At 49.6% G+C, this 27,500-nt stretch overlaps 1 protein-coding gene across 7 annotated transcripts in view; it reads left to right on the forward strand.

The window, feature by feature from the left end:
- nfia (nuclear factor I/A) overlaps positions 1-27,500 on the forward strand; it is a 190,762-nt gene that overhangs the window by 148,100 nt on the left and 15,162 nt on the right. For 2 of the 7 annotated variants that reach the window (XM_046301553.1, XM_046301556.1), the window contains exons 5-11: positions 4,964-5,081; positions 7,880-8,007; positions 9,670-9,720; positions 14,560-14,694; positions 24,988-25,166; positions 25,647-25,712; positions 27,313-27,478. In XM_046301553.1, coding sequence (XP_046157509.1) covers positions 4,964-5,081; positions 7,880-8,007; positions 9,670-9,720; positions 14,560-14,694; positions 24,988-25,166; positions 25,647-25,712; positions 27,313-27,478 — 843 coding nt within the window. The remainder of the gene's footprint in view (positions 1-4,963; positions 5,082-7,879; positions 8,008-9,669; positions 9,721-14,559; positions 14,695-24,987; positions 25,167-25,646; positions 25,713-27,312; positions 27,479-27,500) is intronic. The other 5 variants (XM_046301554.1, XM_046301555.1, XM_046301557.1 and 2 more) reach the window with 5 other exon arrangements.

Consider the following 27,500-nt stretch of genomic DNA (forward strand, 5'->3'; position numbering starts at 1 on the left):
CCTCCTACTTTCCTCTCCTTCTATCCCCCTCTTTCCCTCTATCCATTTCTCTCTTTCCATCCCTCCTTCACTCTCTTTATCCCTCTCTCTACCCCCTTCCTTTCCTCCATCCCTACACCCCCCTCCCCTTCCTTCCTCCATCCTTACACCCCTCCCCTCTCCCCCTTCCTTCCTCCATCCCTACACCCCCTCTCCCCCTTCCTTTCCTCCATCCCTACACCCCCCTCTCCCCCTTCCTTCCTCCATCCCTACACCCCCTCTCCCCCTTCCTTTCCTCCATCCCTACACCCCCTCTCCCCCTTCCTTCCTCCATCCCTACACCCCCTCTCCCCCTTCCTTTCCTCCATCCCTACACCCCCCTCCCCTTCCTTCCTCCATCCTTACACCCCCCTCTCCCCCTTCCTTCCTCCATCCCTACACCCCCTCTCCCCCTTCCTTTCCTCCATCCCTACACCCCCCCTCTCCCCCTTCTTTTCCTCCATCCCTAAACCCCCCTCTCCCCCTCCCTTCCTCCATCCCTACACCCCCTCCCCTTCCTTCCTCCATCCTTACACCCCACCTCTCCCCCTCCCTTCCTCCATCCTTACGCCCCCTCTCCCCCTCCCTTCCTCCATCCTTACACCCCCCTCTCCCCCTCCCTTCCTCCATCCTTACACCCCCTCTACCCTCCCTTTCTCCATCCTTACACCCCCCTCCCCTTCCTTCCTCCATCCTTACGCCCCCTCTCCCCCTCCCTTCCTCCATCCTTACACCCCCCTCTCCCCCTCCCTTCCTCCATCCCTACACCCCCTCCCCTTCCTTCCTCCATCCTTACACCCCCCTCTCCCACTCCCTTCCTCCATCCTTACGCCCCCCTCTCCCCCTCCCTTCCTCCATCCTTACACCCCCCTCTCCCCCTCCCTTCCTCCATCCCTACACCCCCTCCCCTTCCTTCCTCCATCCTTACACCCCCTCTACCCTCCCTTCCTCCATCCTTACACCCCCTCCCCTTCCTTCCTCCATCCTTACGCCCCCCCTCTCCCCCTCCCTTCCTCCATCCTTACACCCCCTCTCCCCCTCCCTTCCTCCATCCCTACACCCCCTCCCCTTCCTTCCTCCATCCTTATACCCCCCTCTCCCCCTCCCTTCCTCCATCCTTACACCCCCCTCTCCCCCTCCCTTCCTCCATCCCTACACCCCCTCTCCCCCTCCCTTCCTCCATCCCTACACCCCCTCTCCCCCTTCCTTTCCTCCGTCCCTACACCCCCTCTCCCCCTTCTTTTCCTCCATCCCTACACCCCCTCTCCCCCTTCTTTTCCTCCATCCCTACACCCCCCTCTCCCCCTTCTTTTCCTCCATCCCTAAACCCCCCTCTCCCCCTCCCTTCCTCCATCCCTACACCCCCTCCCCTTCCTTCCTCCATCCTTACACCCCCCTCTCCCCCTCCCTTCCTCCATCCTTACGCCACCCCCTCTCCCCCTCCCTTCCTCCATCCTTACACCCCCCTCTCCCCCTCCCTTCCTCCATCCTTACGCCCCCTCTCCCCCTCCCTTCCTCCATCCTTACACCCCCCTCTCCCCCTCCCTTCCTCCATCCCTACACCCCCTCTCCCCCTTCCTTTCCTCCATCCTTACACCCCCCTCTCCCCCTCCCTTCCTCCATCCTTACGCCCCCCTCTCCCCCTCCCTTCCTCCATCTTTACACCCCCTCTCTCCCCCTCCCTTCCTCCATCCTTACGCCCCCTCTCCCCCTCCCTTCCTCCATCCTTACGCCCCCCCTCTCCCCCTCCCTTCCTCCATCCTTACACCCCCCTCTGTCCCTACTCTCCCGCTCTCCTTCCATCCCTCTCTTTCTTCCTCTCCAGACTAGAGCTATAGGCTGAGTTACTGCAGCCCGGTGCCCAGGTTAGCTCTCTCACAAATTACTTCTGCGGCCCCCACTATTAGCCATGCAAATGTACCCTCCGCTTTACTGCCCGCCTCGTAAATAAACCCGCCAAGCCACTTCGGATTAGGAAGGGAGGGAGGATGAAGAGGGGATGAAATTTTGGAAATGACAGTGGCATTTTTGGGGGGGGGGGGGGGGGGGGGTATGGAATGACTACGCGGGACAGTGTTGATTTTTTTGGTAGTTATTGTTAGAGATGTTTGCTGGATGCTGCGTTGTGATGACACATGCACTATTGGGCTTTCTCCATCCCTCTCTCCCTCTCTCTCTATCCCTCTCTCTCTCCATCTCCCTCTATCCCTCTCTCTCCATCCCTCTCTCCCTCTCTCTCTATCCCTCTCTCTCTCCATCTCCCTCTATCCCTCTCTCTCCATCCCTCTCTCTCTCCCTCTCTCTCCATCTCTCCCTCTCTCCCTCTCTCTCCATCTCTCTCTCTCTCCCTCTCTCTCAATCTCTCCCTCTCTCCCTCTCTCTCCATCCCTCTCTCTCTCTCTCTCTCTCTCTCCATCTCTCCCTCTCTCCCTCTCTCTCCTCCTTCTCTCTCTCTCTCCATCTCTCCCTCTCTCTCCATCCCTCCCCCTCTCGCCCTCTCTCTCCATCCCTCTCTCCCTCTCTCCCTCTCTCTCCATCCCTCCCCCTCTCCCCCCTCTCCATCCATCCCGCCCTCCCTTTCTCCCTCTTGCCCCTGTACCAGTGTCCTCTTCCAATGTTAATTAGGAACACCATTACCGTGTCTGTCACAGCCTCCTCCTCCTTCTCTTCCTCTCCTCCTCTTCCTCTCCTCTGTTTGGTATGCAGCGGCAACCCTCCTCCTCCCTCATCCCCTCCGCCTCACGTTTGCGCTGTCCTCATCAAAAATAGTGGTCCCTGTCACCATGAATATAAAGAGGCACCAACGCCTGCCTTTATGGACTGGCTGACAAAAGGCGCTCGATAGCATGCCAGCTAGTCCCACGGTGACCTACACACACACACACACACACACACACACACACACACACACACACACACACACACACACACACACACACACACACACACACACACACACACACACACACACACACACACGAGAGTGAGTGAGCAGGCAGCGGGAAGGGAATCCTTTTTAGTGGGACACTTTGGTGCAACAAGGCGAACGAGGTACCGACCGCGTCTCAATAGTCGAAAGTGGCTTCCTTTCCTCTTGTCTCCTCTCATCAGCACTGTACAGGTGGGAGCACATTCCCAATACTCCTCCATGTTGCTCAGGTCTATTCTGTGTGTTTGGGCTCAGTGAAGATGAAGGAGATGACAAGAAGACAGGAGAGGAAACACACGTTTGAAATGTAACACAACTAATGGTCTCCCTCCCTCTCCTCTCTCCTCTCTACTCTCCCTCTCTCCTCTCCTCTCCCTCTCTCCTCTCCCTCTCTCCTCTCTCCTCATCTCTCCTCATCTCTCCTCATCTCTCCTCTCCCTCTGTCCTCTCTCCTCTCTACTCTCCCTCTCTCCTCTCTCCTCTCTACTCTCCCTCTCTCCTCTCCCTCTCTCCTCTCCCTCTCTCCTCTCTCCTCTCTACTCTCCCTCTCTCCTCTCCCTCTCTCCTCTCCCTCTCTCCTCTCTCCTCTCTACTCTCCCTCTCTCCTCTCCCTCTCTCCTCTCCTCTCTCTCTCCTCTCCCTCTCTCATCTCTCCTCATCTCTCCTCATCTCTCCTCTCCCTCTCCTCTCCCTCTCTCCTCTCCCTCTCTCCTCTCCCTCTCTCCTCATCTCTCCTCTCTCCTCATCTCTCCTCTCCCTCTCTCCTCATCTCTCCTCTCCCTCTCTCCTCTCTCCTCTCCTTCTCTCCTCTCCCTCTCTCCTCTCTCCTCTCCCTCTCTCCTCTCTCCTCTCCCTCTCCTCTCCCTCTCTCCTCATCTCTCCTCATCTATCCTCTCTCCTCTCCCTCTCTCCTCTCCCTCTCTCCTCTCCTCTCTCCTCTCCCTCTCTCCTCATCTCTCCTCATCTCTCCTCATCTCTCCTCTCCCTCTCTCCTCTCTCCTCATCTCTCCTCGTCTCTCCTCATCTTCCCTCTCTCCTCTCTCCTCTCTCTCTCCTCTCCCTCTCTCCTCATCACTCCTCATCTCTCCTCATCTCTCCTCTCCCTCTCTCCTCTCCCTCTCTCCTTCTCTCCTCTCCCTCTCTCCTCTCTCTTCTCCCTCTCTCCTCTCTCCTCTCCCTCTCTCCTCTCCTCTCCCTCTCTCATCATCTCTCCTCATCTCTCCTCATCTCTCCTCTCCCTCTCTCCTCTCTCCTCTCCCTCTCTCCTCATCTCTCCTCATCTCTCCTCATCTCTCCTCTCCCTCTTTCCTCTCTCCTCTCCCTCTCTCCTCTCTCCTCTCCCTCTCCTCTCCCTCTCTCCTCATCTCTCCTCATCTCTCCTCTCTCCTCTCCCTCTCTCCTCTCCTCTCTCCTCTCCCTCTCTCCTCATCTCTCCTCATCTCTCCTCATCTCTCCTCTCCCTCTCTCCTCTCTCCTCATCTCTCCTCGTCTCTCCTCATCTTCCCTCTCTCCTCTCTCCTCTCTCTCTCCTCTCCCTCTCTCCTCTCCCTCTCTCCTCATCACTCCTCTCCCTCTCTCCTCTCCCTCTCTCCTTCTCTCCTCTCCCTCTCTCCTCTCTCTTCTCCCTCTCTCCTCTCTCCTCTCCCTCTCTCTTCTCCTCTCCCTCTCTCATCATCTCTCCTCATCTCTCCTCATCTCTCCTCTCCCTCTCTCCTCTCTCCTCTCCCTCTCTCCTCATCTCTCCTCATCTCTCCTCATCTCTCCTCTCCCTCTCTCCTCTCTCCTCATCTCTCCTCATCTCTCCTCTCCCTCTCTCCTCTCCCTCTCTCCTCTCTCCTCTCCCTCTCTCCTCTCCCTCTCTCCTCTCTCCTCATCTCTCCTCTCCCTCTCTCCTCTCCCTCTCTCCTCTCTCCTCTCTCCTCTCTGCTCCTCTCTCCTCATCTCTCCTCATCTCTCCTCTCCCTCTCTCCTCTCCCTCTCTCCTCATCTCTCCTCATCTCTCCTCTCTCTCTCTAGCCCCAATCGCAGCGGGGACGGGTCCTAACTTCTCACTGGCGGACTTGGACAGCTCCTCCTACTACAGCATGAGCCCCGGAGCCATGAGGCGACCCTTACCAAGCACCTCCTCCAGCAGGTAACCACACACACACACACACACACAGAATGAGAGGGACACACACGCAAACAATCACACACCCTCACGCACACATAGAATGAGAGGGACACACACGCAAACAATCACACACCCTCACGCACACACAGAATGAGAGGGACACACACGCAAACAGGCACACACTCTCACGCACACACACAAGCATGCACCCGCAAGCGTGCGCACACACACACACAGAACACACACACACAAAACACACACAGAACACACACACACACAGAACACACACACACACAGAACACACACAGAACACACACACACACAGAACACACACACACACAGAACACACACAGAACACACACACACACAGAACACACACAGAACACACACACACACAGAACACACACAGAACACACACACACACAAAACACACACACACACACAGAACACACACAGAACACACACACACACAGAACACACACAGAACACACACAGAACACACACACACACAGAACACACACACACACAGAACACACACAGAACACACACACACACACAAAACACACACAGAACACACACAGAACACACACACACACAGAACACACACACACACACACACACACACACACACACACACACACACACACACACACACACACACAGAACACACACAGAACACACACACACACAGAACACACACACACTCAGAACACACACAGAACACACACACACACAGAACACACACACACACAGAACACACACAGAACACACACAGAACACACACACAGAACACACACACACACAGAACACACACACACACAGAACACACACAGAACACACACACAGGGCTTGCTCATTCTCCGAGCAAGACCCTTACCTCACCGTGTGTATTTGCTCAAGCGCACGTTTGTGCGTTCAAACCAATGTGTGTGTTTAGGAGCGCATTTATGTGTGTTTCTCTCAAACGCAAACACACACACACACCCATTCTGACTCTGCCCGTTACTCAGGAGACAGCCCACGCACCGTGTAAGGTCTGAAAGAGCAGCTACACACACAGAGCCTGGAGGCACTACTCACTGAACTGGGCTCAACCTCCAACCTACCACCTCCTGTACCATACTCACATAATGACTGCAAGATATCCATCCTTTCTAATGGAAAGTGTTGCACTGTATACGCTCTAGCATACACACACACACACACACACACACACACACACACACACACACACACACACACACACACACACACACACACACACACACACACACACACACACACACACACACACACACACACACACACACACACACACACACACACACACTCTCCATGTGCATTGGCTAAACTTGCGCATGTTAAATGCACATGGGTTTGCATATGTGTATGCGCGGGCGCTGTGCGTGCGGGTTCGGATGCACGTGCGTGTGCGAGAGTATGCGTGCACACGTTCGCGCGCATGCATGTGTGTGTGTCTCAGCACACCCGTGTGCTCAAGCCCACGTGAGCCAGCGGCCTCGCTCTCGAACAAGGAGGCTGTGTGTGTGTGTGTGTGTGTGTGTGTGTGTGTGTGTGTGTGTGTGTGTGTGTGTGTGTGTGTGTGTGTGTGTGTGTGTGTGTGTGTGTGTGTGTGTGCGTGTGCGTGTGCGTGTGCGTGTGTGTGTGTGTGCGTGCCCCGCCTCTAATTATTCAATTAGGAGGGAAACCCGCCAGCAGACATCACACACACACACACAGACACACAAAATGTCAGAACCAACGGCAAGGGAAACAACTCACTGGTTTAGGGGTGCTTCCCCATTCGCATCTTAGTTCCTATATAGTGTACTTTTGATCTTAGCCCTATGGGATACCTATGGGCCCTGGTCAAAGTAAGTGCATCATATGAAGGGAATAGGGAACCATTTGAGACTCCCCCTAGCAGTGGTCTGGTAGATATACACACACACCAGCACCAAACCACTGTCCATGTGTGGTGTGATACTGTGTGAAGCAGAGAGCAGTGTGGGACAGGCTTTGATGGGAGGCCGCAAGTAGCAGCCCAACACACACACACACACGTGCGCAGACACACGGATGCATGCTTACATACAGACAGAATACACACACACACCCGTTAACCCAAATGCATAGGCTACATCCTAACTGTATACACATCAAACACAAACATATACAGACCACCCCCCCACACACACACATAACCTGGTAGACTCAGGCCAGCCGTGTGTGTCAGTCCCAGGCTCTTGATCCTTGGCCAGAGTTGCCACTGTTAAAGAGGATTACATTCATCTGGCCTGCCTCTCTCTCCGGGGGATGGCTGCATTCATCAGATGATACTCCTATGTACACACACACACACACACACACACACACACACACACACTCCATATTCTGGCCGATGCAGAGCATGGAAGTTGATCCACATGCATGGGCACCAGACACAAAGAGATCAACCATTAAACGTACACACACACACACCACACACACACACACACACACACACACACACACACACACACACACACACACACACACACACACACACACACACACACACACACACTGTGTTTCTATAAAGACACCAGTGACAATATACTTCTTGTCGACACATTTAGATCATGACTGAATGTACGATTTTATGAGTGAAGATATTTAAACAGGCGTATTGTCATTAAACTCTAAGCGCTAAGGAATGGCCACTGAATAGCACTGAAACACTGCTAGCAGGCGTTCACCCTTGTACCTGTGTGTGTGTGTGTGTGTGTGTGTGTGTGTGTCTGTGTGTCTGTGTGTCTGTGTGTCTGTGTTCCCACCAGCTCGGCCAAGAGGATCAAGTGTATGGAGGATGAGGTGGACAGTCCAGGAGAAGAGTCCTACTACCCGGGCCAGGGTCGCTCCCCGGGAAGCGGCAGCCAGGCCAGCAGCTGGCACGAAGTGGAACCAGGTATGTACTGCTGTAAGCTGCCAACCGACCTGCCCTTAATGCCAACACCCCTGTAACACACCTTTACCCTGATACCCTCCCTACTCTTACTACTACGACTGTACATAGCTCTTCTCCTCTGCTTTCGAGCTAGAGAGGGAGTGGTGTGTGTGTGTGTGTGTGTGTGTGTGTGTGTGTGTGTGTGTGTGTGTGTGTGTGTGTGTGTGTGTGTGTGTGTGTGTGTGTGTGTGTGTGTGTGTGTGTGTGTGTGTGTGTGTGTGTGTGTGTGTGTCTAGAGTGAAAATGCAGGATTGTGCGTTTGTGAAGGGTGAGAATGTAGGATTGTGTGTTTGTGAAGGGTGAGAATGTAGGATTGTGTGTTTGTGAAGGGTGAGAATGTAGGATTGTGTGTTTGTGAAGGGTGAGAATGTAGGATTGTGTGTTTGTGAAGGGTGAGAATGTATGATTGTGTGTTTGTGAAGGGTGAGAATGTAGGATTGTGTGTTTGTGAAGGGTGAGAATGTAGGATTGTGTGTTTGTGAAGGGTGAGAATGTAGGATTGTGTCTAAACAGTGAGGGGGAGAATCGTGTCCTGTCTCTTCCTTGTCTGTCTGAGTCTGTCTCGACCTCACGCGTTGGTGACGCATGACATTTCCATTCTTACATAAAGCGAAGGCTCACATGATCATTTTTTCAGAACCACTTTTGGACTTTATATACTTGTTTTTACAAAGGCGATCTGTCTTGATGGGCAATTCGCCATTTTGCAGTTTTCCTCTGGAAAGTCCAGTGTCCTACCCTGTGTGCTCACAAGCTCAGAATTTCAGGATGCTTTTACTTTATGGGTCACTTAATAGCGCCGTCGAGCCCATGGGCTTTTCCCCCTTCATTTTATGGCTCACCTTCATGGTATTAACGATGACATGAATACTATTACTAACATGTTGTGATCCATGAAGGGACTGGTGCCGGGGTGTGTTTGTGGTTTGGGAGTTTTAGGGAGGAGTTGCTCAGAGGCCCGTCTTCAGAGTGCGAGGACTGGCGGCGGGTGTGTGTGTGTGTGTGTGTGTGTGTGTGTGTGTGTGTGTGTGTGTGTGTGTGTGTGTGTGTGTGTGTGTGTGTGTGTGTGTGTGTGTGTGTGTGTGTGTGTGTGTGTGTGTGTGTGTGTGTGTGTGTGTGTGTGTGTGTGTGTTCGTTTTTCAAATGGTGCGTCTGTGTTCGTGTTTCTGTTTCGTGTTGCAAGAGGATAGAAATTCGACACGGCGTCAACGAGTGCATGTCCTAGGCATGAGTTAAACAGGCTGTGCGAGTATGTTTGCTTACAGTGTGTGTGTGTGTGTGTGTGTGTGTGTGTGTGTGTGTGTGTGTGTGTGTGTGTGTGTGTGTGTGTGTGTGTGTGTGTGTGTGTGTGTGTGTGTGTGTGTGTGTGTGTGTGTGTGTGTGTGTGTGTGTGTGTGTGTGTGTGTGTGTGTGTATGATTTTGTGAATGGGTGCGTGTGATTTGTATGTGTAACGTGACCCCCGGCCAGCATTCCCTCACGGGAACAGGACTGACATGCATACTTAATTGATGAGGTAATGCTCCATATTCTCTCCTAACGCTACACTATATTCACCCTGCCTCTTTTTTTTGTTTTTTTTCCCCCCTGTTTCTTTCCCCCCTTTCCTTTTGTCTCTCAAAAGCTGGATATAAACTGCGTGGCTCGCTAGCTAGTTCGTTCATCTCAAGACAAGGTAAAGATGCATTACTGTTTCCAATTTCACCTCCCGTCCTATGTTGCCCCTCCCCCAGTCCCCTAACCCCCCCCTCCAAATCAGGAGGTTCTGTAGTTGGTTGTGGTATCGAGTTTTGTGGTTGGTGTTTTGTATTGTTCAGGTTTCCCCCCCACCTACCCTCCCCCCTCCACCTGTCCCTCACTGTGTGTGATTGTGACGAAAAAATAGTGGGACTGAAACAGATCCTTGCGGCACACCTTAGGCCTTATACCTGCACTGTGTCTGTACTGTAGCATGGGGCTCATATCCATTTGAATCCTGACTGTGCACCATGATATATACATTCAAGCGACTCCACCCATTCTATATCTTAAGTGTCTGTCAACAACTTCAGTACATATTGTCTACGTATTCAGAGCGAATTGTAGCTACACCTTCCCACCTCACAGCCCCCATCACCAACCAAGGTGTGGACTGTGTGTCTGTGTGTGTTTGCATACATTTTCCGTGAACATGTGTCTTGGTGCCTGTGTCCTTGTTTATGTACACCCCGAGTTGGAACATTACAAGCCGACACAGGAATGTCTGCGTTACGCATGTCTGCCTGTTCGCATTCTCCCGATTGCTCGGGATTCCGATTTTCATCGTCATCCAAACCTCCAGCTTCACCCCCCCCCCCCCCCCCCCTTGTGTCATTTTGCCTTTGTCATCCTGTTGATCATTGCGATGTTGTTTGACGGTGGATTTGGCTCTTGTTGATGTCCAGTTGGCTTGCTTTTTTGGTTTGTTTGTGGTTACCGAGACGCGCGCGCGCGTGTGTGTGTGTGTGTGTGTGTGTGTGTGTGTGTGTGTGTGTGTGTGTGTGTGTGTGTGTGTGTGTGTGTGTGTGTGTGTGTGTGTGTGTGTGTGTGTGTGTGTGTGTGTGTGTGTGTGTGTGTGTGTGTGTGTGTGTGTGTGTGTGTGTGTGTGTGTGTGTGTGTGTGTGTGTGTGTGTGTGTGTGTGTTGAAACACTCGATGACATTGGGACAAGTGTGCCACATCAACAAGCTGCTGAAGTCTTGTCTGGTGTGCGTGTGGCCCTTTCCCCACGGTGGGGACAGTGTTATAATTAGCCGCAGCTCGTGAAAGTGCATCCCGCGGAACGGCATGCCATCCATTTCCCAGGTAACCCACGTCAGGTCTCAGGAACACGTCACTCACGTGGACGCCTCGCCGGGGCTTCGATAGCTAAGTATCAGAGGGAGGGAGTGTGTGCGCGTCTCTGCGTGTGTGTATTTTGTCTGCTTGGGAGTGTGTGAAGGGGGTTAAGCAATGCCCTGAGCTGTACGTCTCAACTGACTGTTCAAGGAAGAAGTTGTTTCATCAATTAACATGTCCAGAAGAAGACTTACTCAATCCACATATTTCATAGGTTAAAGTTTGGGAGCGTAATCGCATTTAATTTTATTTGAACATTACCTACACCCGCTTCCTGATATGTCTCCACCTATCAGAGAAGGCGTTGTGGAGCAGACATGACTCTGCACGTTGTTGTCCTTGGCATTGATAAGGCCGTCTGAACCTGCCCTGCTTGTCCACTCGGGTAAAGGACCTTTCTCCATTATAGCCTGTCTGGCTGCTGTGCATGCCCACTTGCACACCCTGAGTTGGGGCAAAGCAGGGATAGCTTGGGCCTGATTGATGCTTGCCGGAGAAGAGACCTCGGAAGCAGGGGAGACGGATGGACAGCAGAGAAAGACGAGGAGGGGGGCAGATGCTCGATACAGAATCGCCTGCCCGCCAGCCAGCAGGCTTGTCAATTTGTCAGAGGCAGGAGAGAGCAAAGGAGAGAGGGGGGATGGAGAGAGACGGAGGGAGAGAAGCGGCCCCTCTATGTGTAATAACGCCTCGGAATGGGGAAAGTGCTGAGTACAGCCCAGCTCTGATTCCACCTGACAGAATCTTTTTAAGTGTTCATTACTCACTCTCAGACTTCAGGCCCTTCACACACACACACACACACAAGCAAGAAAACACACAAGCAAGTACACACAGTTGCATTCACACACACACACACACACACACACACACACACACGCACGCACGCACGCACGCACGCACGCACGCACGCACGCACGCACGCACACACACACACACACACACACACACACACACACACACACACACACACACACGCAATCTCTCTCTCAGTCCAGATGTTTTGCCTCCCAGTCTCAGCCCCTATACCTACTTTCTCCTATTCATTCTCTCTCTCTCCCTCTCTAGCTCGCTTTCCCTCTTCTCTATCTCACTTCACGCATACCTCCATGAATCTCTATCTCTTCTTGAATCACGTGCACCCAGAGCTTCCTGGGCACGCGACCCCATTCCCTAGCACATGAAGAAGACTCTCGTCTACAGCTGCCTGCACACTGAACAGGGCTCTTACTGTTACAGCAGAAACCCCTTGGATATGATCCTGGCCATTAGCACACAAATCAACCTGTTGACTCCAGCCCAAGTCTGAGCCTCCTGCCCTCCTGCTCCCTTCCCCTCCAGCCTCTCCTATTGCTTGGTCTATGCTACCCTATTGGAGAGGGACCAGCCCAGCGGGCCTCTGAAGCTAGCTAGCTAGCTAGCCGCCGCTAACACCACGTCAAAGGACCAGGTATAGTAATGAATGGGCAGAATTGTTCTCTGAAAGTTCTCCCCGCTCAAAGAGCACGGCCAACGTTTGGTCTGACCCCTCCCCTGTCTTTCATCTCTCTGCTTCACACAGCCCATGGGATCATGGTGTTTATGGTTCTGACGGTCCATGCGTGGTGCAATTGGTCACAAACCTCCTCGGGATTTGAAAAGGGCGACTCGTCTTTGGTGGCCACCCAAACGTCAGATGTTTTTTTTCCCCATGCTTGACTGCCGCTCTCTCTCTCTAGAAGTTGTGGTTACTGTTGTTCGTGTTGTTTATGAGGCTGGGGCTTCAAATATATATATATATATATATATATATATATATATATATATATATATATATATATATATATATATATATATATATATATATATATATATATATGCACTTCCAGTGGCTTTAGAGAAGGTGTTTGAGATCAAAGTAGACATTCAGCAATATGTCTGATAAGGCTTGGGTTTCAATTGAATTGATAGGTCTTTATATGGTGAACAAGTGTGTATCTGAGGGATGAATGCTGTGTGCTTCTCAGCCATTGTGGAGCTTCTAATTGAGTGAAAGTGTATGTTGAATGTGGGTTTGTAGACCTGTGTTTGTTCGTCTGTGTGCCCTCTTGTTTCTTGATCGCTGGGATACTTTGTATGGTGTCAGTATGACCTGGTCTCTTTGTGTTGAAAGCAGCCAACCCTCTCCTCTTGATGTTCTCTAAACTGTGACTGTGTGTCCATCCTCCAACCTGCCCCCACCCCAGAGAAGTTTACCCTAACTGGTCCAAGAGCAGATGTTATTTACTCCCCAAATGGCTAAGGTTACGATTGGGGGCTGTGCAAACTGATCCTATATATATATATATATATATAGGATCAGGTATAGATATAGGATATATCAGATATAGGATATATATATATATATATAGGATCAGTTTGCACAGCATATATATATATATATACATGGTTAGGGTCTACTTCTACCTTAAGTCCTTCCCTTTCCAACTCAGTTTGATCAAACAGCCTTCCCCCAAAACCCTTCTTTACCCAACGGAGGGCAATTACTAGTCAGTCCTTCCATCTCTTTCTTTATCTCCCTCTCTCACTGCCTGAAAGGGGAAAGGAGTCTGCGAGTCATGGAGACTTCTGTGTCATTTAGGGCTAGATTGACACACACACACGTTTTACACACAGACCTCAGTCCATTGACACAGACCCATCTAGAGACTTTAGATCCCAACTCCAATGATTTCAAGACGAGCTCGAAAAAGGCCAAATCCAGCTCTGCTTGGTGCATGATCTTTTCGGAATGTCGGAAGGAATGTTTAATTCTTCCATAACAAAAATGAGAGGCATTACAATTATTAAGAAAGCTTTATTCTTAGACTAATATTTTAAAAGCCATTGAGTGTTTATCAGGGGCATTAGTTTTACCTTGTATGGTGTACAGAGTTTGGACAGGACTGTGTGACCCTGCTGTGTGCTTTGCCACTAGGACCTAACCTGTCTACTATACCATCTATTCCTCCTTCCCCTATTTTTACCATTCCCACATCTCTCTCTTAACCCTAAACCCCCATCAGTCCACGGATAAGGCGTGTATATTCGTTCTATATATTTGGGCCCATTTTCTGGTATGGAAATGATATCATTCATTTATTAACAATTAACCTCAACTCGATAAAAATTCAATCAAATCTACATTTTCTAATTAGTCCTGTCTCCTGGAATTTCGTAAACTTTCCTCTAAAAACTTTAACTGAATAGGCAAAGGGGTCCTTACAAAATGGCAATCAATGCACACGTATGTGCCTCTGAGCTATGCTTCTCAAAAGTAATACAGTAACTTAGCTTCTGTATCGTCATCAAATCCCTAACATTGTTAGATGGATTAACATTGAGGACCCTGCAAACAACAAAGGTGAGGATTTTTGGAAATATCTTTAAAAATAATAATTGCGACGCAAGGCACAAAACTATCTATATTCCCCTTTAAAGACCGGCCTCCACTCGTACAGTAGCCTATGCTGCGCTCCGTTGGGCCCTGACCACTCCCCTTTCCTCCCCCCAACACCCCCTAGTCTGGCCCCCACGCCTCGCCAACCCCCCTTCCTCCACACTCTCTCACCTGTGAACCCAGCCTGTGAGTCTCCGTGCCCTTTCCTTATTAAACTTCACTTATCAATCATTCTTGCCAGGGATGCCATCGCCCACCACATTAAAGAAGTCAGAGAAGTGTGGTTTCAGCAGCCCTGTCGTGCCTTCGCAGACCACCTCTTCCCCCCGAACGGCATTCACACACCATCATCGGCCTGTCATTACAGGACCTAGAGGTGAGGTCCTCCCCACCCCCCCACCCCCAACCGTGTCATCCCTGGCTCTCCCTAGTTCACCACCTATAGCTGCCTACTCCCCTCTGTCAGATAAGGGCTGTAGAGAGATAGAGACAAAGCGCTCCGTGTGGCTGGTGCTGCTGTGTGTGTGGCTCTGCTCAAACTTAGTGTTGCTACTGTAAGTGTGTTGTACAGTAGTGTTTCCCATCACCGGTCCTGGAGGACCGCCAACCGTACATATTTTTGTTGTGGCCCCAGACAAGCACACCTGATTCTACTTGTCAACTAATCATCAAGCCCTTGACTGGTTGAATCAGGTGGTTTTATCTGGGGCTTCAACAAAAATATGTGCGCTGTTGGGGATACTTGAGGACTGGAAGTTGGGAAACACTGTTGTTCAGTTTCTGCTTTGTGGGTTTGAGTGCGAGATCCCATCCCCCTCTCACACTTGGTGATTAGTTCCGTGTGCACGTGCGTGTTTGCGTGTGTCTGTTTTTGTGCGTGCATGTATGGCCGGCTGTGGGTTTAGCCTAGGAATGGTCATGTCAGAACACGAGTTCATATTTTTACTGTGAGTGTAATCCACAGATGACCTCACCAAGGCAAGCTGCTTTCGCTTTGGCCGGTTTGGTTTATATATGGTTTGGTTTATATTTGGTTGATATATTATGACTTATTACCATATAGCCATAAATGTAGACCACACAGGTTTATACGATATGAATGTTTCAGGAGACCAGTAACTAACATTGAAATGAGTAATCGTCATAGATCATTAGCTGTAAGTGCTACTTTCTGAACTATTATCCAAGTATTAGGACGGGTCCTAAATGGCATACGGCTTTCCACTCCAAGTAGTGCCCTTTAAAGGGAATGGGGTTCCATTTGGGGGACAGCGTTACAGTATAGTGTGGTTATCTGGGAGCTTTGTTTCCCGTCCTGGCCACCAGCAGTATTTGCTTTAGCGAGGCAATGCTTTCATATGCTCTGGCAATGCTTTCATATGCTCTGGCAATGCTTTCATATGCTCTGGCAATGCTTTCATATGCTCTGGCAATGCTTTCATATGCTCTGGCAATGCTTTCATATGCTCTGGCAATGCTTTCATATGCTCTGGCAATGCTTTCATATGCTCTGGCAATGCTTTCATATGCTCTGGCAATGCTTTCATATGCTCTGGCAATGCTTTTTGTTTGAGGGGGAAAATATGGGTCATCCAAACATTGTTTTGCACTCTGTTGCTTTGTCCAGGCTGGTGTTCTTGCAGTTTGAGAAATGGGTTGAGGAACGTGTAGTCCTATAGTGTTCGTATAGCTTTTCTTTTTGTCAATTCACCATTTTATTTATTCTCACTTTTCAACCGGTCTCCCCTTTTGTTTGTACTCACTGCTAAGCTCGGTGCAGATAACTGTGCGTTGGTTAATGTGGAACACGTTAGGAAGACCATTCCATCGACAGTGACGTGAGCACTTTGAGCTCTCTGTGTTGTCAAGCAGCTAGCTAGCTTGTCGTCACTGTCTGTCTGAGAGAAGGTAGTCGTCACTGTCTGTCTGAGAGAAGGTAGTCGTCACTGTCTGTCTGAGAGAAGGTAGTCGTCACTGTCTGTCTGAGAGAAGGTAGTCGTCACTGTCTGTCTGAGAGAAGGTAGTCGTCACTGTCTGTCTGAGAGAAGGTAGTCGTCACTGTCTGTCTGAGAGAAGGTAGTCGTCACTGTCTGTCTGAGAGAAGGTAGTCGTCACTGTCTGTCTGAGAGAAGGTAGTCGTCACTGTCTGTCTGAGAGAAGGTAGTCGTCACTGTCTGTCTGAGAGAAGGTAGTCGTCACTGTCTGTCTGAGAGAAGGTAGTCGTCACTGTCTGTCTGAGAGAAGGTAGTCGTCACTGTCTGTCTGAGAGAAGGTAGTCGTCACTGTCTGTCTGAGAGAAGGTAGTCGTCACTGTCTGTCTGAGAGAAGGTAGTCGTCACTGTCTGTCTGAGAGAAGGTAGTCGTCACTGTCTGTCTGAGAGAAGGTAGTCGTCACTGTCTGTCTGAGAGAAGGTAGTCGTCACTGTCTGTCTGAGAGAAGGTAGTCGTCACTGTCTGTCTGAGAGAAGGTAGTCGTCACTGTCTGTCTGAGAGAAGGTAGTCGTCACTGTCTGTCTGAGAGAAGGTAGTCGTCACTGTCTGTCTGAGAGAAGGTAGTCGTCACAAGCACACACACACACCACTGTTTCGTTGATGTCTTCCATCTGCAGTGGGGGGGGATTACTACAGGCTTGATGTCCATAATATTTTGACCTAAAAAAAAAACGTTAAAACCCACTGGGGCTTAAAGGTTGAGGCTTGGAGGGGATTAATTCGTGTCAGTAAGTAGTATAACTGTCACATTTAGGATGTTGTGTTCTACGCTCACATAAAAGGCCAAAATGGTGGGGTTTATTCATCTTCATAAGTCGAGCCGGTTGTCATGTCTGTTTGGTTGACTTTAACCGCCCTGTTGTACCGATCTCATCTGTAATTGATTTATCATAGTTGGAGCTCCTTCTTCACGCCCCACGTTCCTTTTGAAACGTTAGCCGAACCCGTTGAGCCGCGAGACGTAGGTGTCGTCACAGGGCGCCACAATTTGGCAAACAAAGACTCGCGAGCCGCACGGTTCGTTAGCTTGACTTCTCGTCTTCAAAAGGGCTATTAAAACGATCTTCTTTCGTTGTCTCCCTCTGCACTCTCCTCAGCAGCCTCCTCCCACGGGTTCGCACACACACACACACACACACACACACACACACACACACACACACACACACACACACACACACACACACACACACACACACACACACACACACACACACACACACACACACACACACACACACACACACATAGCCACCTGTTGATATCTCTCCAAGTGAAAACCACCCTTCTCAGTCATAATAAGGGAGGGATTTCTTTTTTGTATCATTTTTCAGCATCCCTGTGGAACGCTTTCCACACCTTGTAGAGTCCATGCCCCGACAAATTGAGGCTGTTCTGGAACTCAATATTAGGAAGGTGTTTTTAGAGTTTGGTATACTCAGTGTATTACCACTAGAATATTACTAGTATTTTATATATTCCTGCTACCGGTCACTGTTTACAGGTGTTCTTAATGTTTGTACGCTCAGTGTATAATATATTTTTCAACTAGAAGTTGGCAGTGGGGGTAAAATAGAACAAAGTGGTAGGTGGGGGAAGAAAAAGCCACCGAACCAATTCAATTTGCAAAGTGGAACTAATCCGTAGCACTTTTCTATTGGCCATGCAGCACCACATGTAGGCCCAGACCACAATGGAGCCCGCTGCTCCCTCCCTCCCTCCCACCCTCCCTCCCACCCTCCCTCCCACCCTCCCTCCCTCCCTCCCTCCTTCTTTCCCTCCCTCCCTCCCTCCATTTCTCCTTCTTTCCCTCCCTCCATCTCTCCTTCTTTCCCTCCCTCCATCTCCCGCCAGCTGTCTGATGCCTTAGCCAGCTTCCCGTCTTGTTCCCTCCCCTCCCACGTCATGATAATTTACATATTTGACCCGGGGGGGGGGGCAATGCCCCTGGACCCCCTCCAGATTAGCTACAGGCCCACCCACTGGGCACGTGTGGGGAGGACCTGCTGTCCATCCAGCCCCACTTTCATCTCTCCTCCATAATGACGCGGTAAAGTCACAGCTAACAGGCCTCGCTTAGAGCCCCAGTGAAAGGCCCTCAGAGACCCTGCTGGGGATGCTGTCCCCTACCTCCTCGCCCTCCCCTCCAAGCTACAGCTAGTCCCCTCGGAGTTGAATGGGATGATGATGGGGACACGGGGCTACAGAGCCCATAGTTAGCATACTAGCAGGCTAGCAGCATATCAGCTGCTTCAACATATTTGATATCCTCCCCATTGTCCCAACAATGTGGCATTAGTACACCTTCAGCACAATGTGACGCATCGCGGGGGAGGGGGAGAAGAGAAGAGGGAGCCTATTCAGGGAGTTATGAGCTGTGCTGTGTCTGCTGTCAGGAATACATCCTTCTCTGTAGCAGTGGCAGGTTACTCCACCCACCCCTCTAACAGGCCTTAACACTGTTACCCCAATTTCTCCTTTACCACCTGTGGAGTCTTTTCAAATCAGCAGTGTCATAACAGGACGAATGCTCACTAACAGGGCTGTAGAGACGTGTGCACAAAATTAGAGAGAAATAAGCTTTTTGTGCGTATGGAACATTTCCGGGATCTTTTATTTCCGCTCACGAAGCATTTTTGTTCCGTATGGACAATTCAGATATGAGGTGATTGATGGGAATGACAAGAAGTATTGACAGGGCTCCCATAACCCCTTTTAAAGCAATCTGAATGTTGCGCTAACGAGGTAATGGTGAGTACAGCATTCAGTCGGGTATGAACCAGGCTAGCGGTCCCCCAGGATCGGTAGTGTGACCCCCGGATGTCAAGAGGGGACTAAATGCAGTAAAGATGGGTTTAAGGGGTAGAGTAGCAGCACCCCTCCGCATGCTAAAAGCCTTTTTGGGCTCATTAGTTGACAAGCTGGGACATGGGCGCCAAACTTAGTTTACTCACAACTTCTCCACTGGAAAATATTCATCAGAGCATAAATGAGGAACATAACATGTGAGCAAGGCTATTTAAGTAATTGGAAATCGTTCTCGAACACTTCAGTTTAGTCTCCCCCAGAAATAAATAATGATTCCTAATTGACGCTGGCCATTTGTGTAATGGACATTGGCGGACCCCTCTTGGACCGGCCCAAGCCGGTGGGCACAGTGGGACAGGAGCTGGTCAGCGGCCAGAGAGGCAGCGGTCAATCACTCAGACTCTACGGCCATATACTGGACGGGGTGAACGATGATAAGTGGCGGTGATCCAGAGACTAAGGGTGCATCCAAAATTGCACCCTATTCCCTACATACTTCACTACTTTTGACCAGATCCCATTTAAGGGCATTTTGGACACAACCTTAAGTGAAACGCCGTCAATGGTAGTCTACTTAGACAATCTGCCTCGCTAGCCAACGTTGTGACGAGCGGGAGGTATAAAAGCACCAACGATTGATTCTGATTCTAATGGGGGACATAGTACCTCCTTGAGTTGTGTGTGCGTGTGCACGTGTCAAGTTTGTCTGAGCCTGTGCGTGTACGACTGCAAGTGTGACGTGGGTGTCTTATTAGCACACTTGTCAGGCGCTAACTAGAGAGTGACTCATCCACATTTTACGAGCCCGACTCGCCAGTGTGCAAAGCTGTGTGCAAAGCTGTGTGCAAAGCTGACATCAAGGCAAACGGTGGCTACTTTGAAGCATTTCAAATATAAAATAGAGTTGAAGTCGGAAGTTTACATACACTTAGGTTGGGGTCATTAAAACTCGATTTTTCAACCACTCCACACATTTCTTGTTAAGAAACTATAGTTTTGGCAAGTCGGGTAACACATCTATTTTGTGCATGACACAAGTCATTTTTCCAACAATTGTTTACAGACAGATGTTTTCACTTATAGTTCACTGTATCACAATTCCAGTGGGTTAGAAGTTTACATACACTAAGTTGACTGTGCCTTTAAACAGCTTGGAAAAGTCCAGAAAATGATGTCATGGCTTTAGAAGCTTCTGATAGGCTAATTGACATCATTTGAGTCAATTGGAGGTGTACCTGTGGATGTATTTCAAGGCCTACCTTCAAACTCAGTGGCTCTGCTGGACATCATGAGAAAACCAAAAGAAATCAGCCAAGACCTTAAAACAATTGTAGACCTCCACAAGTCTGATTCATCCTTGGGAGCAATTTCCAAACGCCTGAAGGTACCATGTTCATCTGTTCAAACAATAGTATGCAAGAATATACACCATGGGACCACGCAGCCGTCACACCGCTCAGGAAGGAGATGTGTTCTGTCTCCTAGAGATTAACGTACTTTGGTGTGAATAGTGCAAATCAATCAAGAACAACTGCAAAGGACCTTGTGAAGATGGTGGAGGAAACAGGTACAAAAGTATCTATATCCACAGTAAAACGAGTCCTATATCGACATAACCTGAAAGGCCGATCAGCAAGGAAGAAGCCCTGCTCCAAAACCGCAATAAAAATGCCAGACTACGGTTTGCAGCTGCACATGGGGGCAAAAATTTTACTTTTTGGAGAAATGTCCTTGCAAGCCGAAGAACACCATCCCAACCGTGAAGCATGGGGGTGGCAGCATCATGTTGTGGGGGTGCTTTGCTGCAAGTGGTGCACTTCACAAAATAGATGGCATCACGAGAAAGGAGAATTATGTGGATCTATTGTAGCAACATCTCAAGACATCAGTCAGGTTAAAGCTTGGTTGCAAATGGGTCTTCCAAATGGACAATGACCCCAAGCATACTTCCAAATTTGTGGCAAAATGGCTTAAGGACAACAAAATCAAGGTATTGGAGTGGCCATCACAAAGCCCTGACCTCAATCCCATAGAAAATATGTGGGCAGAACTGAAAAGGTGTGTGCGAGCAAGGAGGCCTACAAACCTGACTCATTTACACCATCTCTGTCAGGAGTAATGGGCCAAAATTCACCCAACTTACTGTGGGAAGCTTGTGGAAGGCTACCAGAAACAATTTAATGGCAATGCTACCAAATACTAATTGAGTGTATGTAAACTTCTGACCCACTGGGAATGTGATAAAAACTGAAATAAATCATTCTCTCTACTATTATTCTGACATTTCACATTCTTAAAATGAAGTGGTGATCCTAACTGACTTAAGGCAGGGAATTTTTACGAGGGTTAAACGTCAGGAATTGTGGAAAACTGAGCTTAAATGTATTTAGCTAAGGTGTATGTAAACTTCCGAATTCAACTTTACATTTGGATTTGTTTAACACTTTTTTGGTTACTACATGATTCCATATGTTATTTCATAGTTTTAATGTCTTCACTATTATTATACCATGTAGAAAATAGTCAGATAAAGAGAAACCTTGGAATGATTAAGTAAGGTGTTCTAAATCCTTTGACTGGTACTGTATATAAAAAGCATGAATGGATAGCGTACGATCATAGATACCATTTGGCTACATAGGCCTATAAACATTTACAATGAACGGCAAAATCACAATAATCACAAGAATGGATTCAGATCTAAGTCTACGTTGAGATCGAATGGAGCAAAGGTCTTTAAATTAAAGATCCAGGCAGCCTCTTGTTTTAACAATACATTGTCACGGTTACCCCCTCTCCTAGGGAGGTTGACGTGTTCGATGCCGATATGTAAGGTAGGGACGAAATAGAGGGATTCGCTTCCAAAAAGTGGGCCGCAACTGGAAAGGTCGAGTCCTTGCACCAAATGGTGCTACGATACTCCGAGATTCTTACTTTTAGTTAGGGCTTCGTTTTACCCACATCATTTTTTACCACAAGGAAAAATGAGAAGATAAGCGACTGCCTTAGTGGAGCACGTGTCTACACCTTTGATTGGGATCATTTTCCTTGTTTGAGGGTGTTTGAAGGATCTCCATTTTTGTAAGTGCCATTGCCTCGAATGCAGCCAACATTAAAATTGGCAATACTTAAGTTTTGTCAATTAGGCTGTGGCGATAAAAGGATCTCTTTGCACTGCTGGGTTACTGTACCCAGTACTGCCCTGTCTGTGAGGAGGCTCAGCGATGGCCTATTGCCATGAGCCAGAGAACAGGTCTCAGACCAGTGAGCTGGAAAGAGGAGTCGAGGGTATAGAGAGAGGGTGGGAATTGGACAGGAGAGAGGTGTCTCAAAGAGAGCGGTGCCTGAGGGCATAGAGTGAGAGAGCAAGAGGATGACAGGGACAGAGAGTGTGTCTGTGAGAGAGGGAGTGACTGAGTCAGCCTGTGAATGGGTGTGTCTGCCTCTGTGAGGTCAGTGTGGTTCTGTCTCCTGCCTGCAGCTCCTGCAGCATTGCCTCAGCACACAGCACACCAAGGCTAATTCAATTGTAGAGTCTGGACACTCCACTCTTCCGCCTGTGTGCACGCACATGCACATGCTCATGCTCATTATGTCCGTGTGTGTGTGTGTGTGTGTGTGCTCGCGCAGCCATGGAGTGCACAGCGAGGGTCTCTCCACCCCTCACCCCCGCCGACCCCACCCCTCACTTCAAAAGTCCAACATTCCAGCCCCCCAGACAAAAGGCAGGAATATGAAAAGACGGGGCACGCCAAAAAAGAGAAAAGGAGGGGTTCTGTGTCTTTCAGCCTCTTAGGCTGGAAAGTGATAGAGGAAGGGCATGGAGTCTGCTTCCCAAATGGCACCCTATCCACTATGTAGTGCACTATATTTGCCCAGGGTCCAGTTTCCCGTCAGACTCTATTAAGGCTGTAAGTATGGAATAGGGTGCCGTTTGGGATGCACCCAGAGAGAGCCATGGTCCATTCTATTATTACTGTAAACACAATGGCCACATAGCGGCATGGCGGAGGGGGAGCGTCCCCCCAGTTTCCAGTCAGCCTCTATTGACAGAGCCATAAATCACGGCAAAGTTAAGTGAATTAATGCAGCAGGGAGCTGTGGCTTTAACAATGTTTATGTAGTATCAGCTTACCATCTCTCTCTCTCTCTCTCTCTCTCTCTCTCTCTCTCTCTCTCTCTCTCTCTCTCTCTCTCTCTCTCTCTCTCTCTCGCTCTCTCCGATAGCTGTACGATCCCTGCTTCTCTCCCTGCCCTCTCTCTCCCTCTCTTTCTTTCTCTCTCTCGCACTAAGTTTTCCATCTCTCTTTCTTAGTTAACCATCTCTCTTTATCCTACTCTGTCTCTGTAATTGCTGTACGTTCTCTCTCTTTCCCTCTCTCTCTGTTTACCATTCTCTCTCTCTCTCTCTCTCTCTCTCTCTCTCTCTCTCTCTCTCTCTCTCTCTCTCTCTCTCTCTCTCTCTCTCTCTCTCTCTCTGATATGGGCAGAGTGGCGGAGAGAGCTAGTCTTATTAAGAGACCCAGCAGTAATACATCACAGGCTTAAAGACCCCCTCTCTCTCCCTCGCCGTTGCACGTCCCAGCCAGGCATTATACTAATAACCAATAACTGAATATTACCTCTATTAAGAGCAGCCTAATTAGATTGTGCTGGTTACAATTAAATACTTAATAAGCCTCGATCCATTACAGCACTGTCAGTTATACCACAGGATCCGGATGGAGGACAGGTGCAGACCTGTGCCAGTCGATTAATTGAGCCCGCGTGCACACTTGCATTGAATCTCACACACACACGCAGATCAACACACACACACACACAAACCTTACATGCGGTCACACTCTCACAGACACATGCAGGATTCACACACACACACAAACACACATGCTTGCGTTCACTCTCACACCGACTCTCACTCACATGCACACACACGTGTTCACGCACACTCATGCTCACACACACATATTTGGAAGTTAAGAGGATGGAAATGTTTAATTGTGTCATCGGTGACGCAACACCTCCAGACTCCAGACTCACCTCCAGACTCATTGCTCTCGACACTTCTGTTGTGACACAGTGGAAAGTCAAATGCCATCAGCGGACATCACAAATGTCACTAAGTGTCATTGCCTAATTGCAATGACTGTATACCAATTTGTGACAAATATCATGTTTAGAAGTGTCAAGTAAACGGTTACCACATTTTCCCCTTGTGCGAGAGTGAAGGAATGCGGGCCGAAGTATGCCTTTGGTTGAATCATGGAGGGCCCGCCTCCCTTTTGATAGACAGTGAGGGGCATTGTGGTCCGTAGACGTCTTGTCATCTGCACCGTGGGCCGCCTGCCCTCTGTCACCACCACGTCAAAAAGGCCTGTCACACACACACACACACACACACACACACACACACACACACACACACACACACACACACACACACACACACACACACACACACACACACACACACACACACACACACACACACACAGCCCAGCTTGTGTTTGTGCCTTGGCGTTTGTTTGTTTGGGAATTACTGGGTGTGATTATGTGGGTGTGTCTGGATGTGAGTGTGTTAATGTGCGGAACATGTATGGTATTAAGTGACATTCTAAATGGTGTGACAAACTGTGGTGCATGGCGCCCCACCGTGATAGATGATGTCACCTTCTCCCCTCCATCCTCCCATCTCTCTAGCCTACTCCCTAACCAGACTCTCTCTCTCTCTCTCTCTCTCTCTCTCTCTCTCTCTCTCTATCTCTCTCTCTCTCTCTCTCTCTCTCTCTCTCTCTCTCTCTCTCTCTCTCTCTCTCTTATTGACTGACATGACAAACTTGCTATCTCCCCCCCACCTCTCCGCCCACAGCGAGTCCCCACGCCACGCCGTCGAGCCTCCACTTCCCCACGTCGCCCATCATCCAGCAGCCCGGCTCCTACTTCTCCCACCCGGCCATCCGTTACCACCCCCAGGAGAGCCTCAAGGAGTTTGTCCAACTTGTCTGCCCCGACTCTGGCCAGCAGGGAGGACAGGTGGGCTTCCTTAACGTAAGAACAAGGAGCCTTCTACAGTACATACATACCACAAACACCTAGGCTGTGTCCCAAATGGCACCTTATTCCCTAAACCAGGGGTAGGCAACCCTGGCCCTGGCCTTTTTATTGAACCGACCTGGAAGACCAGGTGTGTTGAATTTAGGCAAACCACTGAACTGATCAGTTAGCTCAGTTGGTCAGGTGTAGTGTCTAGTTGGAACAAAATCCTGCAGTACCTGCAGCACTCCAGGAACAGGGTTAGCTACCCCTGCCCTAAATAGTGCACTAATTTTGACCAGAGCCCATAGGGATTAGGGTGTCATTTGGGATGCGTTACTTGTTCGATGCCTCTTGCTTCTTTTTTTTGGATTCTTCTGTTTAAATTCTTCTGTCGTTTTCTTTCTCCCTCTATAGTGCTCTACATTCATGCTGGTCCATTCACACACACACACATATATATTTACACTAATGGGGGATTTTTTTCTCTGTTAGAAGTATGCAGAAATACCATGGGGGAAATACTGTACAAGTGGTCGAAGAGAGAGCACTGCAGTGGAGGTGTGTGTGTGCGTGCGTATGCCTGTATGTGTGTATATGTACTTGCGTGGGAATGCGTTTGTGTGGGTGGGTGTGTGTGTGTGTGTGTGTCTGTATCTGGGGGGGGTTGACTCGATGTCTGCAGTTAGATAGTTGATATATTTCTGTCTAGACACTGAATCAATACCCAGACCAGTTTCCCCATGCACACTTTTCATTCGCCCATTTAATCTGAATCCATCTCTCCGTGTACTCCTGCCCACAATACACACACACACACTGCGAGACACACACACAGAGAGAGAGAGAGAGAGAGAGAGAGAGAGAGAGAGAGAGAGAGAGAGAGAGAGAGAACAGCACTGTGCGTGTAAAGGTTTAGTGAGCCGTGACGACAATCTCAGTACATTACTAACTTCTAGCTTTGAATAGCAGTAAAGGAAAGGGTAGACACATATCCAATACCATCAATTAACCGTCTTACCTGGCCCTTTTTATAGTAATTCAATCACCAAAACAGAGCAACAGAATCGTTCTCGATCAGATCTGAACATGACGCGGGATTCTATATCAAACGACTTAGCGTATCTGATACAAGTGGCTGGCTGATTTACAGCTGTCTCTATTGTACACGCGCATAGACCCCCACACACACACACACACACACACACCGGTGTGACTTCCTTCCAGGCATAAATCTGGAGTGCACGGTAGCTGACCCTACAGCCTGCTGTCTCCAGCCTGGCCCCGACACTACAACAAGAGACGGCGGGATAGGAGGAGGTGGAGAGAGCGAGAGAAAGAGGGATGGATAGATTAAGAGGGAGAGAGAGAGGAAAGAGAGTGGGAAGAGAGACATGGAGAGAGGGGGGGGGGTAGAGGGATAGAGAGGCTGTGAGGAGAAAGAGGGAGAGTGGAGGAGTTAGCCCTGATGCTTCAGAGAGCGCGAGAGGGATGGAGAGAGAGAGGGAGAGAGAGAGGGAGAGAGAGAGGGAGAGAGAGAGGGAGAGAGAGTTAGCCCCAGCACACTGTTTTGGTAATAGATTATCAACGGCAAAGTGCGCACAGCAGCAGAATTCTTTATGACCAGGAGCAGGGAAAATTGCTGAGCAGTGTCTCGCAAAGAAGCGCTTTAATGTGCGCGTGTCCTCCGTGGAACGTGCACACACACACACACACAAAGGGCCTGTTTAGAGGACAAGCAGGACCAATACTCTGATAGTGATACCGTAACAGGTTACAGCACTGACCTGTTGGGAGGCTTGCGCGCGCGTGTTTGGTGTGTTTGGTGTGTTTGGTGTGTGTGTGTGTGTGTGTGTGTGTGTGTGTGTGTGTGTGTGTGTGTGTGTGTGTGTGTGTGTGTGTGTGTGTGTGTGTGTGTGTGTGTGTGTGTGTGTGTGTGTGTGTGTGTGTGTGTGTGTGTGTGTGAGAGTACGTTTGTGTTGGGTCCAGGTTTTGAAGGTGCAATGTTGCTTGGTTTTTACTTTGTATTCTCTGTCTCGCTTTCTCTACCCCCCACCTTTCTCTCTCTCTCTCTCTCTCTCTCTCTCTCTCTCTCTCTCTCTCTCTCTCTCTCTCTCTCTCTATACATATATATATCTCTATATCTCTCTCTCTCTTTCAGCCCAACGGAAGCAGTCAGGGGAAGGTCCACAACCCATTCCTGCCCACCCCCATGCTGCCCCCTCCACCCCCGCCCCCTATGGCGCGGCCCGTACCCCTGCCTGTGCCAGACTCCAAACCACCATCCACCTCCACCGAGGGAGGGGGCAACTCCCCCACCTCGCCAAGTGAGTGGACACTGGACACAAA

The sequence above is a fragment of the Oncorhynchus gorbuscha genome, linkage group LG15 (genome assembly GCF_021184085.1).
Source record: "Oncorhynchus gorbuscha isolate QuinsamMale2020 ecotype Even-year linkage group LG15, OgorEven_v1.0, whole genome shotgun sequence".
NCBI lineage: Eukaryota > Metazoa > Chordata > Actinopteri > Salmoniformes > Salmonidae > Oncorhynchus > Oncorhynchus gorbuscha.